We start from the raw sequence: 14,363 nt of genomic DNA on the forward strand, positions 1-14,363 counted from the left end.
GCCTCCTCTTCAAAGCGAGTCTAAGTGTGAAGTTTTTGTGATGCTAATTGGTTCTACTTAACATATGAATGAAAAGTAATTTTCACAACAAAAACTTTGCACTTAGACTCGCTTTGAAGAGAAGGCTGGCATGACCTCGGAAATGGCCCATTGGAGAAGTCTATTCTCATTGAATTTGAATTTTATATATTTTTTCTTGAATTCTTGCTGAAGTAGAAATGTAAAAGTTTCTGCTCTGTTTTAAAATATAAGATGTAGCCACAAAGAAACCGCTCATTGCAGTCATAGTTAATATAGGGGACTGGTTTTGAAGCTCGGCAAACATCAAACGAGCAAACAAAGATGCCAAGATTTAGGTTGGAAAGTCCACGACCATGCACAATCTTTTGTTTTGCGCTCATACACTATGCATGAATTACGTAACCAACACGATTCTATTGGCCTCAGTAAGGAGTAAACAACTATTGTGTTTTGAGCACGGTCAAGGCCAAAAAAGAGAACAAAAACCAACAGCAAAGAAATTTGTCAGGTTTCATAACCATTCCCCTCTATTAACTATGTTCTAGTCGATAACAATCCTCTATAACTACGGAAATGCCTTGTGCGACTGTAGGCCATACGTAAACCAGGCTTTAACACGGCAAAAACTGCTCAATACGATTCCGCAACGAGTGGAAATCACCCTACGAAAAGTGGGGCCTCTTAAAAAGAGGGAGAGAGAAACTTCACAGAGATAAGAACTTAGTTATGTCTCATGCACACGTAGCAAAGATTACAGGTTTTATTGCAGTCGGAAACGTTCCATTAATGTCAATTCGTTGTTAAAGACTCGATAACCATGATGGTCAATGACGCATTTCAGGTGCTTCATTTCTTTGGAATAAAAGCGTACAGGCACCGCCCGCTGTATGGCATGACGTCTTGTTCTGTCAATTCTAAAATCAGAAAAGATTTGACAATGATTATCGTAAAGGCATTCTTTCATACCGCGATGCGCCGCACAAGGGAGTATTTTTCAGCGGTCAAGCACGCTATTCATCCTTCTATCCCGTCCCTCATACCATGAACAACTATGGTGGGGGGGAGGGGAGGGATTGTATCAAGATTGCAAAAGTAGTTTTCGTAATCCAACACTGCATGGTTGATTGGGGGGTGGGGGGGGGGGGGGTATGGTAAGGGGTATCAAAACCACAATTCATGCCATGCAAAGAGCCCATTCAAGCAATTGTCACTTGTAGACACTTGCGAAATTCAGACGGCGTCGACAGGATTCGAACTCCCAAGTCATAACCTCTGCTATGCCGATAAAATGCTCTGCCAACTGAGGAATGAAGCCACTCGATTGGGAGCAGGTCAATTAGTTAGACTTATGTGTTCCCCCGAAAGGACTCGATAAATGAATTGCATGTATGTATCTGAAGTGCGGCTTGTGGCCCCAAAAGAAAAAAGTGATCATCACTTGTAAACCAACATTTCTAAACTCCAATTTGATCGGCTGCAGGACCTCGCTGAAAACCACTTTCGCGTGAGTGGAGCTTCCTGGGTAAATATCATTAATTAAATTCACTATCGTACTTGTCTGGACAACTTAAGCAATTGTCACTTTACATACATTTTATTTCATTCATCGAGTCCTTTCACGGGAACACATGAGCCCAACAAATTGTCCAGATACATGCGAAGATCACTTCACTCTTTCGTTTGTAAATGAAAGGTTAACAATTAATGGGTCGAAAATTATTTTCGTATTTGCTTCATTTTGTATGTTCCCGCTTTCGTTGGTTTTAAATCTCGCGCCATATTCTCCAGCAGCCAATCAGAGGGAAACAATCAGAGGGAAACTCTTTTTCCCCCGTGCTTAGGGCAGGCTGCACAAACTTGAAACTTGCCTTTCGTTATGATTGGCTCCCTTAGTTTCCTTCGTCTGTTGCAATGTAAAGTAAAAGTAAGGGCGCGTTCGATTGGCCGTATTCCGGAATTGGAATACATGAAATAGAAAGATAGCAATCCTTCGCTCTTCGGAGATTCATATTAAAATTGTCAAACACCGGCTGAAATGCTATTTCATATCTTTATTATCCTTGTTTCTTCAAAACCCCAAACATACAGTTTTAAATCATCACTCCACGTATTCTTACTCCGGAAAAGGGCTGCTAGCACAGCCTTTCTTTTGCTTCCTCGATTTTGGCGTTCTCGAGAAAGACTCTGCATGAATCGAGTAAGATCTTTATTGCGTATGCGCTGCATGTTGCCAGGATCCAGTCTCGAACCCAAGCCTAATATGCCAGATCTCGCCGCCATCTTGGTTTTTCATGGTACAGCGGGCTCAATTATAACCATCGGTTTTCTCACTAAATTGACGCTCGCACTGGAAAAACAAGATTGACTAGTCCAGAAGTTCGGGCTGCGGCGGCTTCAAATAGTTGACGCAATTCGGGCAGAGCCTCCTTTTCTCCTCCTCAGTAAAGAAAAAGACAAAAGGAGGCTCTGCTCGCAGGATGAGGGTCAATCGAACGCATCCTAAAACTCACCTTTCAAAGACGCGATCATCAAAACAGCTTAGTTTCCCTGTGCGAAGTGAATCCTTGCAAGACAGCATTTCCTAAAATTGCGCAGAACGTCTAGTCAATGGCTCCGTCTTGCATGCTGCTTGTTTTTTTTTTTCATTCGAGGATTTTAGTGGACACAATTGGGAGTTTAAAAGCACGCGAACGACAACCGGAAGTAAACTTTTCGCATGCCAGGACAGGAGTGTATCCCTGATTTTCAAACTAATCATTTCTTATGGCGAAAAGATACTTATCAATATAAATATGATTGCGTGAAGACAAGTTAAAAGGAAAAACAGCCCACTTCCGGTTGCCGTCAGCATCTCAAAAACGTCGCGTGCACAAGCTTCCCTGTCAAAAGGTCTCGACCTCTAATGATCACTTCATTCAAGCCTCAAGCTTACAAATAATTACCTATTAGAGTGTAAGTTAACCCACTGAATCCATCTGGGGCCGGTTGCTCGAAGGCTGGTTAGCACTAACCGTTGGTTAAGAGGTATCATAACCTATACGTTTCCATGGTATTTAACGCTGGTTAGCGCTAACCATACTTCGAGCAACCCGGGCCTGATTGTTAACCCCACACAGGGAAATGGGTCAACGCAACGAAAGAGAAAAATCCGATCATGGTGGAAATGGAACCCATGACGTCCACTTTAGATCACCGTTTCTATTCCGAATAAGCTACGAGGCCACACGGGAGCCAGGTGTGGCGGTTAATATGGTGGAGATGTTATTTCGCGGACAAATAAAAGGAAGAAAGTTGACCGCGAGGCACTCAATGCATCGAAAGACGTTTGAGTGTCCCTAACATTCAAAGTTTCAATCCCATAAAAAATGTATCTTGCGTTAAATGGATGGGAGGCGCGGTGGCCTCATGGTTAGAGTGCTCGACTCCGGATCGAGTGGTCTGGGTTCGGGTCCTGGCCGGGGACATTGTGTTGTGTTCTTGGGCAAAACACGGTGCCTCCCGCCACCTAGGTGTATAAATGGGTACCGGCGAATTTAATGCTGAGGGTAACCCTGCGATGGACTAGCACTATCCAGGGGGGAGTAGAAATACTCCTAGTCGCTACATGCTAATGAAACCGGAGATATGGTCGAGATTTTGCCTCTAAAAGGCCGAATTGGCATTTGCTTGTCCCGCGGCTGAGCTGGCATGAGGCATGGCCTATTCCCGAAATGATGTTACAAACTGCTCTCACCATCTCGGCCACGAGGGAAACAATTGCCAATTTTGCAAACCTCACACAACTCATACGGGGCTTTTAGAGGAGAAATCGCAACCAGTTAACGTTAAATACATGTTTTATGGCCCTGAAATTTGACTTTTCCGGATAAGTATCTGTGTTTCCATGTCTGGGGCATACGCTCCAGCAGATCGATTCGGTTGGTTGATATAGTTAATTCTGTCGATACACAGAGTGCCATGCGGCCAACTTTGTTCCTCGAGCTTAGATAACCAAGCGCAAGTGACAACATAATTGGGAAGGCTGCAAATCAAATCAAATCAAATCAACTCTTAGTTTTTGTCAAAAGGGAAAAACGGATTACCCCGAGAAAAACCTATCGGAACATGGTAGAGAACCAAGTCTCGTCTGAATACACAACCGAGTCAGGAAGTTCAACTCGGAACAAGTTGGCTGATTGTGACTGAGTGGACTCCTCAGTGCGCCAACTGTATCTCTAATTACTCCACCCCCAACGTTCCTTCCCTCCTCTTAAGCTCTCTTGAGCAGACCGCTTTATAACATAAGTCCCAGACAGAAACACCGAAGGTGCGCCGCAAGGAGAAGTCTGCAGTAAGCGTGCAAATAAAGATAAAAGAGCTGAAAGGGAACAAACAACCCAATAAAGCTTCGTACGAGAGACGGTATCCTCATATTCTGACCTTTGTCCACTCAAGAAATGTGAAAAGACGTAAAATTCCAGCGTCGGCCACTTTTTCAACAAAATTCGCATCTTCCACCGTGTCACCAGCGTCAGCAAGGGCCAGACGCATACCTGAGAATATACAAAGTGCAATATTGCCAGTCGAGAAAACATTCTTCCTAAAAAGAAAACCATGCACCCTTTCTCTCACGGATGATTTGGTCACAAAACAGAGAGATTTAGCATTGCGTTCACATGATTGTCATAAAAGTACGAAAACACTATCACCTCAACACAGCTGTCCACTTTTTTTATTTTCTGAAATCGTCCCCAGTTCATTGTGTTGTTTTTAGAACCTTTGAATCGAAAATTCACTTTTTATTTGCTTTGAAAGACGGGAAAAGTGGTTATACTTTGATCCATAACCGAGCAGTGAAGGTGGAATGGGTTTAATACCGGGTTGACGTCATAGACTGCTTTGCATTTTGCTGTCTTTCAAAGCAAACAAAAAGCAATAACAATGTATTTGGGACGAATTCGGAGAATAAATAAAGAGGAAAACTGTGTTGAGGTGATATGCACTTTGAGTTGTTTGAGATCTGTGCGGGGCTTGAAACTGCGACCAATACAGTCGCATTTGCGACTGAGTTTTTTTCATTGCGACTTTTCCCTTTGCGACTAAAATATCTGGTGAAGCCACAAATTTGCGACTTGTCATGACTTGTTTTCATCTTCGCTCTTTCAAAACAAAAGGCTTAGCAGTTGCCGCTTTGCTGCTCTTTTTACTAAAATAAATTGAGGTTTCTCGCCTAGAGTTTTCTTTCAATCTGAAGATAGCGTAATTGTAGTGTAATTTCGCTGCGATGTTACGTACACAACTCCATTCCTTCGACATCATTCGCCATTTTCAGCGGTTTCTTTCAACACAAGTATTGTGGGCTCATGTTTTGTCTTCCTACACCGCTGACAACACAATGCAGCGCGACGATTTTGCGAATGAATTTTCCGCTGGTATTCCAGTAATTAGTATGCTCCAATACCTTCGCTCCTCCTGTCTCACCTTCTCACTTGTTCTAATTATGCATAATTTTGATTGGTTAGTCCCTGGTATTTATAACCTCTGTGACCGTTGAATATTCACTCACGCTAGCGATCCACGCAGTTTATACTTCAGCATTTATCCCACCCTCCCGCCCAGCTTACTGCAGTTGTTGTTATTTTTGTTTACAGGCCGTAGGGATGCTTGTTATGAAGGGTTCCGCTGTTCCAAATGTGGAAAATACGGTCATTGGGCCAAAGACTGCCGTTCTGCCTTCTGGCCAGGAGGTCACAGTTACCAGTCCTACAATCACAACTCCTTACCAGTACCTTCCTACAACAAGCCAACAGGAATTCAATCAAGCCAGCCAGCTATCAAGTATTGAGGAAGACTTAGCGCAGGTAGAAGAAATCGTAGAAAAATTCGAAGTGGACAGTGGGCTATCTTTAAGCGTGAAGGGTAATCTGAGAGCTAACATCGAGTTTTGGAAATCTATTGGTGCGCCTTATTTTATCTTATCGCTAATTGAAAACGGTTATAAATTACCTTTTGCTAGTTCGCCCGAACCCGTGAAGCTCAGGAATAATAAGTCTGCTAGATTCCATGCCGATTTTGTGGACCAAGCTATCCATGAGCTTGTTCTCTCTGGGCGTGTCTGCGTAGTTGCTAAGAAACCCTTGGTAGTTAACCCCTTATCTGTGTCAGTACAGCCATGCGGTAAAAAACGACTAATTCTGGACTTACGCCACGTAAATAAGTGTTTACTTAAACAAAGAGTGAAATTCGAGGATTGGAAGGTTGCTCTTTCCTACTTTACAAAGGGGTCTTATATGTTTTCCTTCGATTTAAAAAGCGGTTATCACCACGTTGAAATTTCACAGGAACACCAAACTTACCTTGGGTTTTCGTGGGGAGTGGCAGATTCTGGGGATGAAATATTTTATGTATTTACCGTTCTTCCTTTCGGTTTATCCACTGCCCCTTATGTCTTTACTAAGCTCTTGAAACCCTTGGTAAAACGCTGGAGATTACAGGGTATCTGTATAGCCATCTTTCTAGATGATGGTTGGGGCATAGTCCAGGATAAACAAGACTGTCACGCTACTGCCCGAGCTGTTAGAAACGACTTGAGCAGTGCAGGGTTTATAGCTAACGATGAGAAGTCGGTATGGGAGCCCACGCAGGTTTTAGACTGGTTAGGCTTGACTTGGAATTCGATCCTGGGCACTTTAAAAATTGTAGATAGAAGGATTACGAAGATTTTAAAAACCATTGACCATATTATCAACTCAAACTTTAAGGTTTCGGCAAGAAGTTTGGCTTCTTTTACGGGTCAAATTATTTCAACGGGTCCTGTCGTTGGTAATATTGGTAGAATTATGACAAGACATTGTGTCATGTCCACCTTGTGTAATGACCGTTGGGATATAGAGTTTTACCTTGACGAGTATTGTCAGGAGGAATTGTATTTTTGGAAAACAAATCTTAGCAATATTAACAACAGACATTGTTTCGCATATACCTGCCCTAGTTCATTTGTTTATTCTGACGCCAGTGCTACGGGTTGTGGTTCTGTTATTGGCTTCAATAACGAGTACGTGTGCCATAGATTCGGAGAGTCTACAGAGCTCCACGTGGAGGGAGTTATGTGCGATAGAATTTTCTTTGCGTTCGTTTGCCCCAGTCCTTAAAGGATCACATGTCAAGTGGTTTACCGATAGTCAAGCTGCTGCCAGAATCGTTGAAGTAGGTAGCATGAAGTTGGACTTGCACAAAATTGCCAGAAGAATTTTCGATATTTGTGTTCAGTCAGGGATTTACCTAGACATACAGTGGATTCCCCGCACTTTAAATCAACAGGCTGATTACATTAGTCGTTTGATAGACGTCGATGATTGGCAGACTACCAGTGATTTGTTCTCGTCCCTAAATGAGCGCTGGGGGCCGCATTCCGTAGATTGTTTTGCTAATTATTATAATCATAAGCTACCCCGATTCTTTTCTAGGTTTTGGAATCCCAACACGGCGGGTATCGACTTCTTTATTCAGCCACTTCGAGGAGAGAACTGTTGGGTGGTCCCGCCCGTTTCTATCGTTTCTAGAGTTCTTCATTATATGAAGTCTCAAAACGCTGTGGGTACCGTTGTTCTCCCCTTTTGGCCTTCGGCTCATTATTGGCCTCTACTGACAAGTAAATATCTCAAGTATATATCAGCTTATAGCATGCATATCGGGAACCAATCCTTAACTCATGGTAGGAATCTCAATTCCCTTTTAGGATCAAAGGACTTTAAGGGGCCTGTCATTGTTCTAAGGATGGAATTTCTTGACTAGAATTATTGCTCGTGACGCCTGGGGGTGGCGGCACCTTCCAGTTTATCTGCTATGATTAGTTTCCAGCGTTTGCTTAGGTTTTTGGCTGTTTCTGGTGGCTGCACCAGTGACGTTGCATTTTCTTGGCACTGGCCATCTTAGATCAAGGGTGACTGCACCCGTTTGGAATGTGAGAATTATCAGTTCTGACTTTGTAGGCACTGGCCTTATTGGGCGATGGCACTGATTATTGGTACAGCCGCTTGTACGGGTGACCTGGCACCCGCCCGGTATAATTAGTTTTTCTGGAATTATGAATTGCATGGGTTTTACCCCGCTTTACTTCGGAGTGTTCTTATTTGTAATTTCAGATACTTAGTTTAAGCGGAGCTTGGAAACCTTTCCTGTCTTCGTCTTCACCAAATTTTCGTCAAATCGTGAGCGTGATGTTACAGTCCCGGGCGAACTCTACAACTAAAGCCTACCTTAGGGTCCTCAAAAGGTTTTTAGAGTGGTGTAGGAGTAGGGAATTAAGTGTTCGATTGCCTTTTCCCGTAAGCACAGTTTCGCTTTATTTATTTGAAAACCATCAATCTTGTGCTTCAAGCGCGTCTTTAGTCCAAGCTCATGCTGCACTTAAATGGTTTCACTCGTTTGTGCCTAGCCTCGACCGTAATCCTCTGGATAGTGAATTTTGTAAGAATTTAATTGAGTCGGCAAAACGCATCAAGTCTAAACCAATTGCCAAGAAGAAACCTTTTTCGTCCCAGATTATTAAGGATATTCTAGACGCTTATAATAAGGAAGATGCTAATTTGAAAGATGTTAGGATAGCTGCCTTATGCTCGTTAGCTTTTGCCGGATTTTTTCGGTATAATGAGTTGTGTAATATTTCACCCAACCATATCGAATTTCACAGTCAATACATAAAGATTTTTGTGCCTCGTAGTAAGACTGATGTTTATAGGGAGGGTAACTATGTCTATATAAGTGCATCGGGAACTTCATACTGCCCTGTTAGTGTTTTAAGAAGGTATATGAATCTAGGTGGTATTCACGATAAAAGTGATCTGCCTTTGTTTAGGCCTCTGGTTTCTGGTTTTTCATAGGAGTAATTCTAGTTATACTCTAAGGGATGGAAAAATCTCCTACACCACATGTAGAGAAATCCTGAGGGATTCCTTAAAACATCTTGGTTTCAAACCAGACGAGTACGGGCTTCATAGCCTAAGATCGGGTGGGATAACATCCGTTGTTCGCCACAGTGGTAATTCAGTTTCGGAGAGACTGTTGAAGTTGCATGGCAGGTGGAAGACGGACGCTGCCAAAGATATGTACGTGGAGGAAAGTCTTGATAACAGGCTTCAAGTAACAAAGTTTCTATGGCTTTAATTTAGGTAGCTGTAGGTCTTATTTCTGTATTGTTTATCGCTTCCTAGTATCCTGTATCTGCTTATTACTTTAAAGAAAAAGAACATGGATTATACGAAATTGTAAAGACCTAGCGGATTACAAATACCAAAAAAAAAACAACAACAAAAGGATGAAAGAGAGAGAGAGAGAGAGAGAGAGAGAGAGAGAGAGATTGATACGTTATTGTTAACGTTCGCTTTTTACTTATTGTAAAGAATATATGTTAAGGAAAAGAAGAGGAAGAGTGTATGTAAACTATTAAACTGCATTCGGATCCGCTTGCGAATCCTTCCATATTCCTTGTTTATTTGATCATTTACGGGAATTGAAGGGTAAAATAATTTACGTTCGGTTGAGCGAAGCGAATTAGAACGTAACTAAATTTTGTGAAATTGCGACTAAATTTTCGTATCTTGTCGTTAATTTCAAGCCCTGCAGTGTGGCCAACAGACAAAAATCGAGCTAAAATCAAGCAGGTTTCTTTGATTTTTAGCAAAAGGCGAATTTCTGATGACTTGTTTCAATAAATTCCATGTCTTTTGTTTGCCCATTTGCGGTTTCAAAGGGGCAGTGTCACGCCATTTTCAGTCCAATTTCAAAACACTAAAATACGCCTTTGTATCAACAAGACCAAAAAATACTGCAGTACTATTGTTGCCAATAACCATTGAAGTGCACTGAAGCTATTCTTTGTTGTTGGTATCCATGGATGGAGAGGACCGAAATAGATTGAAATTTGAAAATAATTGACCAGTTTTTTTCGAGTTTGGTGATGGTGTCCGCAGAAAGTCGCCAAAAATTCAATCCGAATATATCTTTGTGCAATAAATATATTTCATATCTTGTCAATCGGTTGTCAATAAAGTACAAATTTAGATTTTTACCCAGGTTTGGACCAAAAACAGCAAATTTAGCATGACAGTTCCCCTCTAAACCGAGTGCCCACGGTATTGTCGTGATTCCTTTGTTTTTTCAATACTACTTTAATGAATAGTTAAGAATCTCGTGCCACAATCGTGCCAATATCCGAGTATCCCTGAGGCAACACTGATACAGAGGATATTACATGACCGCCCGGGGGATACGAATTTTATCTTCGAGTGCTGACTCGGTATACGAGTGAGTTATCGTATCAGATCGAGGACATCTGATATCGCCACACGGTCATCTACTGTTCTATTCATATAATATGTAGATAATAAAATCCAAACCACAGACATCGCAGTTTTATTCATTTGAAAAGCACCGAAAAAAGTGATCACCTTGACTGGTACTTTCAATGTGTTCGTATCTCAAAGCAATTTTTTTCATGATATTTTCAAATGAAGTTTTAATTAATGACAGCAGCGGCCGCACGACTTCACACGCAACACGATGCGGTAATATTATTGGCTGCAATGTCCGTAACCATGACGACATATTAAAGATTAACATAGCGTCTTCTCTTTGCGCGACGAACAAGAAATTGATCGATATCTATATCACAGAAATACTTCTCTTTAAAACCAAAATTGTACCTTAGTCGCACGCGATTTCCCGCGCTTTGCGGCAGCTGCAATTGTTAACTTCTTCCTTTGATTGGCTCATTTGATTGTATTCGTCTGTTGTGACTGAACGAACAAGATGGCTTAGGGGACATTTACATGGGACTGGGACCAACTCAGACCGGTATGAACTTGTACCGGTATGAAATTTTTGCAGCTGTTTAAATGAAATCGGGACGAAATGCTCGGTGCCTGGTTTCGAAATGTAATGATATATTTTGTCTAAAAAATATATGTATGGGCTGACCGAAAAGCATACAGGCTTGAAATTTCTGGACACGGTCTGAGATTTGTTGTCATTTACATGAGACCGGTACGAACTCAGACCAATTTGAGAATTTCTCGTCTCTGTCAGTCCTGTCTCTGTCCAGCAACCGGGACGAAAGTCAGACAGGTCTGAGTTCATTGTCAGGTGGTCTCATGTAAACGCATGAAAAGAAACGTATGGAGCCGATACGAACTCATGCCGGTCTGAGATCGTCTCGGTCTCATGTAAATACTCCTTTAGTTCCGGCTTTACGTCACTCAGTTGCAGTATAAATTGCCTTTACCGTCAGCTGAAAATTTGTCCACCGCTTGTCCCAAGGTGAGAAAGTTCCCTGTCGATTTTGCCATCTAAAAATAAAATGATAAAGATCACTTTACCCCGCAGGAAAGAAGAAACTCCTCAACATTAACAGGCGATGAACACATAAACCAAAAGTCAAGATAAAACATCGGGTTAGGCTTCGTAGCAAGCATACGGTGTGGAAGGGGAGGTTTGAAGAAACTTGTTCGCACTCTGGTCGCGCGAAAATACCCCTCCCCTCTCTCTGAAATTATTGCACACGTTTCATTTTTTGCGCGGCTGAAGCATTGAAAATCTCGATTCGCGTTCTCCTTTCGCTGTGAAACCCACGCCCGAAAAGGCTTGCAACGCAGGCTGACACGAAAATTTCTTTGCAACTAAAGAGATTTAGTACTGCATTGCACTCTACGTGAAACGGCGAACGACAGGCAGGTGCTTGTTATCATCATAAATTTTAAGGTTCACTTATTCTAACTTGTCTCTCGGGTCTTTCGAGAGTTGCTCGATGTCTGTATGAAACGGGCAAAAAATTAGCTAAAATCAATGATGACTCGGGAATACTCGGAAAAAATCCGAATGCTCCTTTGCAGGAATCGAACCTACGACCTCCCGATAACTAGTTCGGATGCTCTCGTTTAATGGCCTAAGCTCCTTCGAGTCTCCCATGGCTCATTGGTAGAGAATCCGAACTAGTCACCAGAGGTTCGCAAGTTAATCGACTCCTGAGAAGGAGCATTCGGATTTTTTCCGAGTATTCCCCGACAAACGTCTGGCAGAAGTTCTGCAAGACTTTGTTGTCGTATGCCGTTATCTCTCTATCACTTGATAACACGAATGGTGACGTAACTTAAGCTATTAGGTTTCTATGGTTACCTTTTCAGAATTGAGTAACAAGAATCCATTGGCTCTGATACCTTGGGGCCACCTAAACAAAATAAAAATACCTTTAATCTCCGATAAAGTTTCACAGCAGGGCCTCGCCACGAAAATCGACCGGATGAAAAGTGACGCCCACCATCTCACCAGCATCTGACTTCTCCTCACTTTATCACTGTGTTATCCGTATTACGAGTCATGAGAATAGTGGATATTATCAGATTCTCAGTATTAGTGTCACAGGCAATGTAAAGAGAGTAGTCAATAAAATTTGCATTTTGAAGTTAGGGCTTAAGAGAATAACGAGATTCCGAGCGTCAAAGAGATATCTCGTTAAAATTATAAAATTTTAGGAGAACTGGAATTTGAATCAAACGACAGAACAAAACAATGAACCCTATGAGGAATTAATCACCCTTGTTTATTTTCCTGTGATTCAAATTGTAGGCCATCCTTTCAGAATCTCTCTTAGCATAGCAGAGGTACGATTCGTTCTGCAAAGATTTGACGACTCACTTGTCTTTCTCCTTTGGCCACACAGCGCAGTGATTGTAGATGAAGTAGGTCAAGTGATTAGGTACCAGGTCTTTTCCAGACACGCGCAGGTCCACTGGGTACCAATACTGAAACTCCTGACGTAAACAAATGCTAAAACAATTCTATGGGGAAAATAAAAGACGGATGGTTGCACAAGAGAGGTTTGAACAACTGTAAAAAGCTTTCCTCTCGACAAATTCGTTTTGGGGGCTTCAACCTTCTACTCAGTCTGAAACCTTTTTAGTTTCGCATCAATTTTCGCAACATTCTTCTTGAAATAAGACAGTGCTCGCAACACTCACAATACAGATTATGCGCATTGTTCAAATCGTTGTTTCATCCATAAGACCAAAAATCACCGACCCAAATGACTTGATGGCATCACAAATACGAAAAGGCACGTTTACCTTCTTAAGGGATGGCGCAGGGGTGAGAGCACTCGCCTCCCACCAACGTGACCTGGGTTCGATTCCCGGTCCCGGCGTCATATGTGGGTTGACTTTGTTGTTGGTTCTCTCCTTGCTCCGTGAGGTTTTTCTCCTAACTAGGTTCATTCACGCTTACATGAAAAGTCGACATTATTGAATGCCGAAACTCCTTAGCACAGTCCAACCGACCGTGACGAACGATCCAAGACAGACCCCTTTTGGGGCCATGCACCACACCCGAGGGAAAACTACTTGGCAAACCTAGACTTCCCGACTTTTGCGTACAAACAACATTTACCTAGACTTTATAAGACTTTCACGACTTCTCCTTCCCTTCTCGGGGAGCAAGGGTGGCGCAGTGGTGAGAGCACTCGCCTCCCATCAATGTGACCTGGGTTCAATTCCCTGTTCCGGCGTCGTATGTGGGTTGAGTTTGTTGTTGGTTCTCTCCTTGCTCCGAGAGATTCATCTCTGGGTACTCCGGTTTTCCCCTCTCCTCAAAAACCAACACTGCCAAATTCCTATTTGATCCAGAATGCATGGACACATGTTGAACGAGCTCCTGAGCGCTCTTAAGATGTTCCATGGGTAAACAAATTACATTTCCATTTCCACTCCTAAAGCTTCCCCAACTGACGAGTAAAATATCTTCCCTCTGGGAACTACCCTGGCTGCCAGAGGTTTTTCTCTCTCAGAGCGACGGAATAGGCCAGGAAAAACCTCTGGTACAGGCCGTTGAGTTCTTTGAGAAGGCCTGTCCAATGGAATGCCGTTTCATATTCCCATAGTCAGATTTTGACCCTAGCCATTCTATTGGTTCCAGGAACTTGTCAGTTCTAATGAGTACTCTGATTGGTTTAGCAACAGAAAGTAGTTCAAACAGGTTTTCAATTGCTGTCAACCAGATTTCTCGTGCCCACTGTGGCCATAATCGAAACGCTGCAAAGTTCCGGAAATCGACGCATTGACAGAAAAAGTTCAGTGGGTTCTACATTTTCTGGGTTTTGTGTATGTCCGCCAGAACTCTACTTCGAAATTTTTTTTTTCATAATGGACATAGAAGTTTTATATGGAACATTGAAGTTGACATCGAAGTAGATAAGAAGAATGTACCGTGGGAACCAAAGATGCTGATTGGTAGGTTAAGTCACGCATCAATTTACTGAGTTTTTTCGATGTCAATCAAACGGGGCATGGAAACGAGGTTCTCAACCGCCAATACCA

General features: G+C 42.4%; 1 protein-coding gene across 2 annotated transcripts; it reads right to left on the reverse strand.

Moving 5' to 3' along the window:
- Positions 1-107: 107 nt before the first annotated feature.
- LOC138014934 (uncharacterized) lies at positions 108-12,796 on the reverse strand. Of its 2 annotated transcripts, none has more exons than XM_068861829.1 (5): positions 12,691-12,796; positions 12,172-12,223; positions 11,282-11,345; positions 4,441-4,553; positions 108-935 (listed from the first exon to the last, which is right to left on the reverse strand). In XM_068861829.1, exons 2-5 carry the CDS (start codon positions 12,198-12,200, stop codon positions 782-784), a joined length of 360 nt encoding a protein of 119 aa, XP_068717930.1. In that variant the 5' UTR covers positions 12,201-12,223; positions 12,691-12,796; the 3' UTR covers positions 108-781. The 2 variants fall into 2 exon arrangements, 1 of the variants encoding a protein (XP_068717930.1); XR_011125449.1 differs by lacking the exon at positions 108-935 and adding an exon at positions 2,572-2,602.
- Positions 12,797-14,363: the final 1,567 nt, after the last annotated feature.

This window comes from Montipora capricornis, chromosome 9, assembly GCF_036669925.1.
Source record: "Montipora capricornis isolate CH-2021 chromosome 9, ASM3666992v2, whole genome shotgun sequence".
Lineage (NCBI taxonomy): Eukaryota > Metazoa > Cnidaria > Anthozoa > Scleractinia > Acroporidae > Montipora > Montipora capricornis.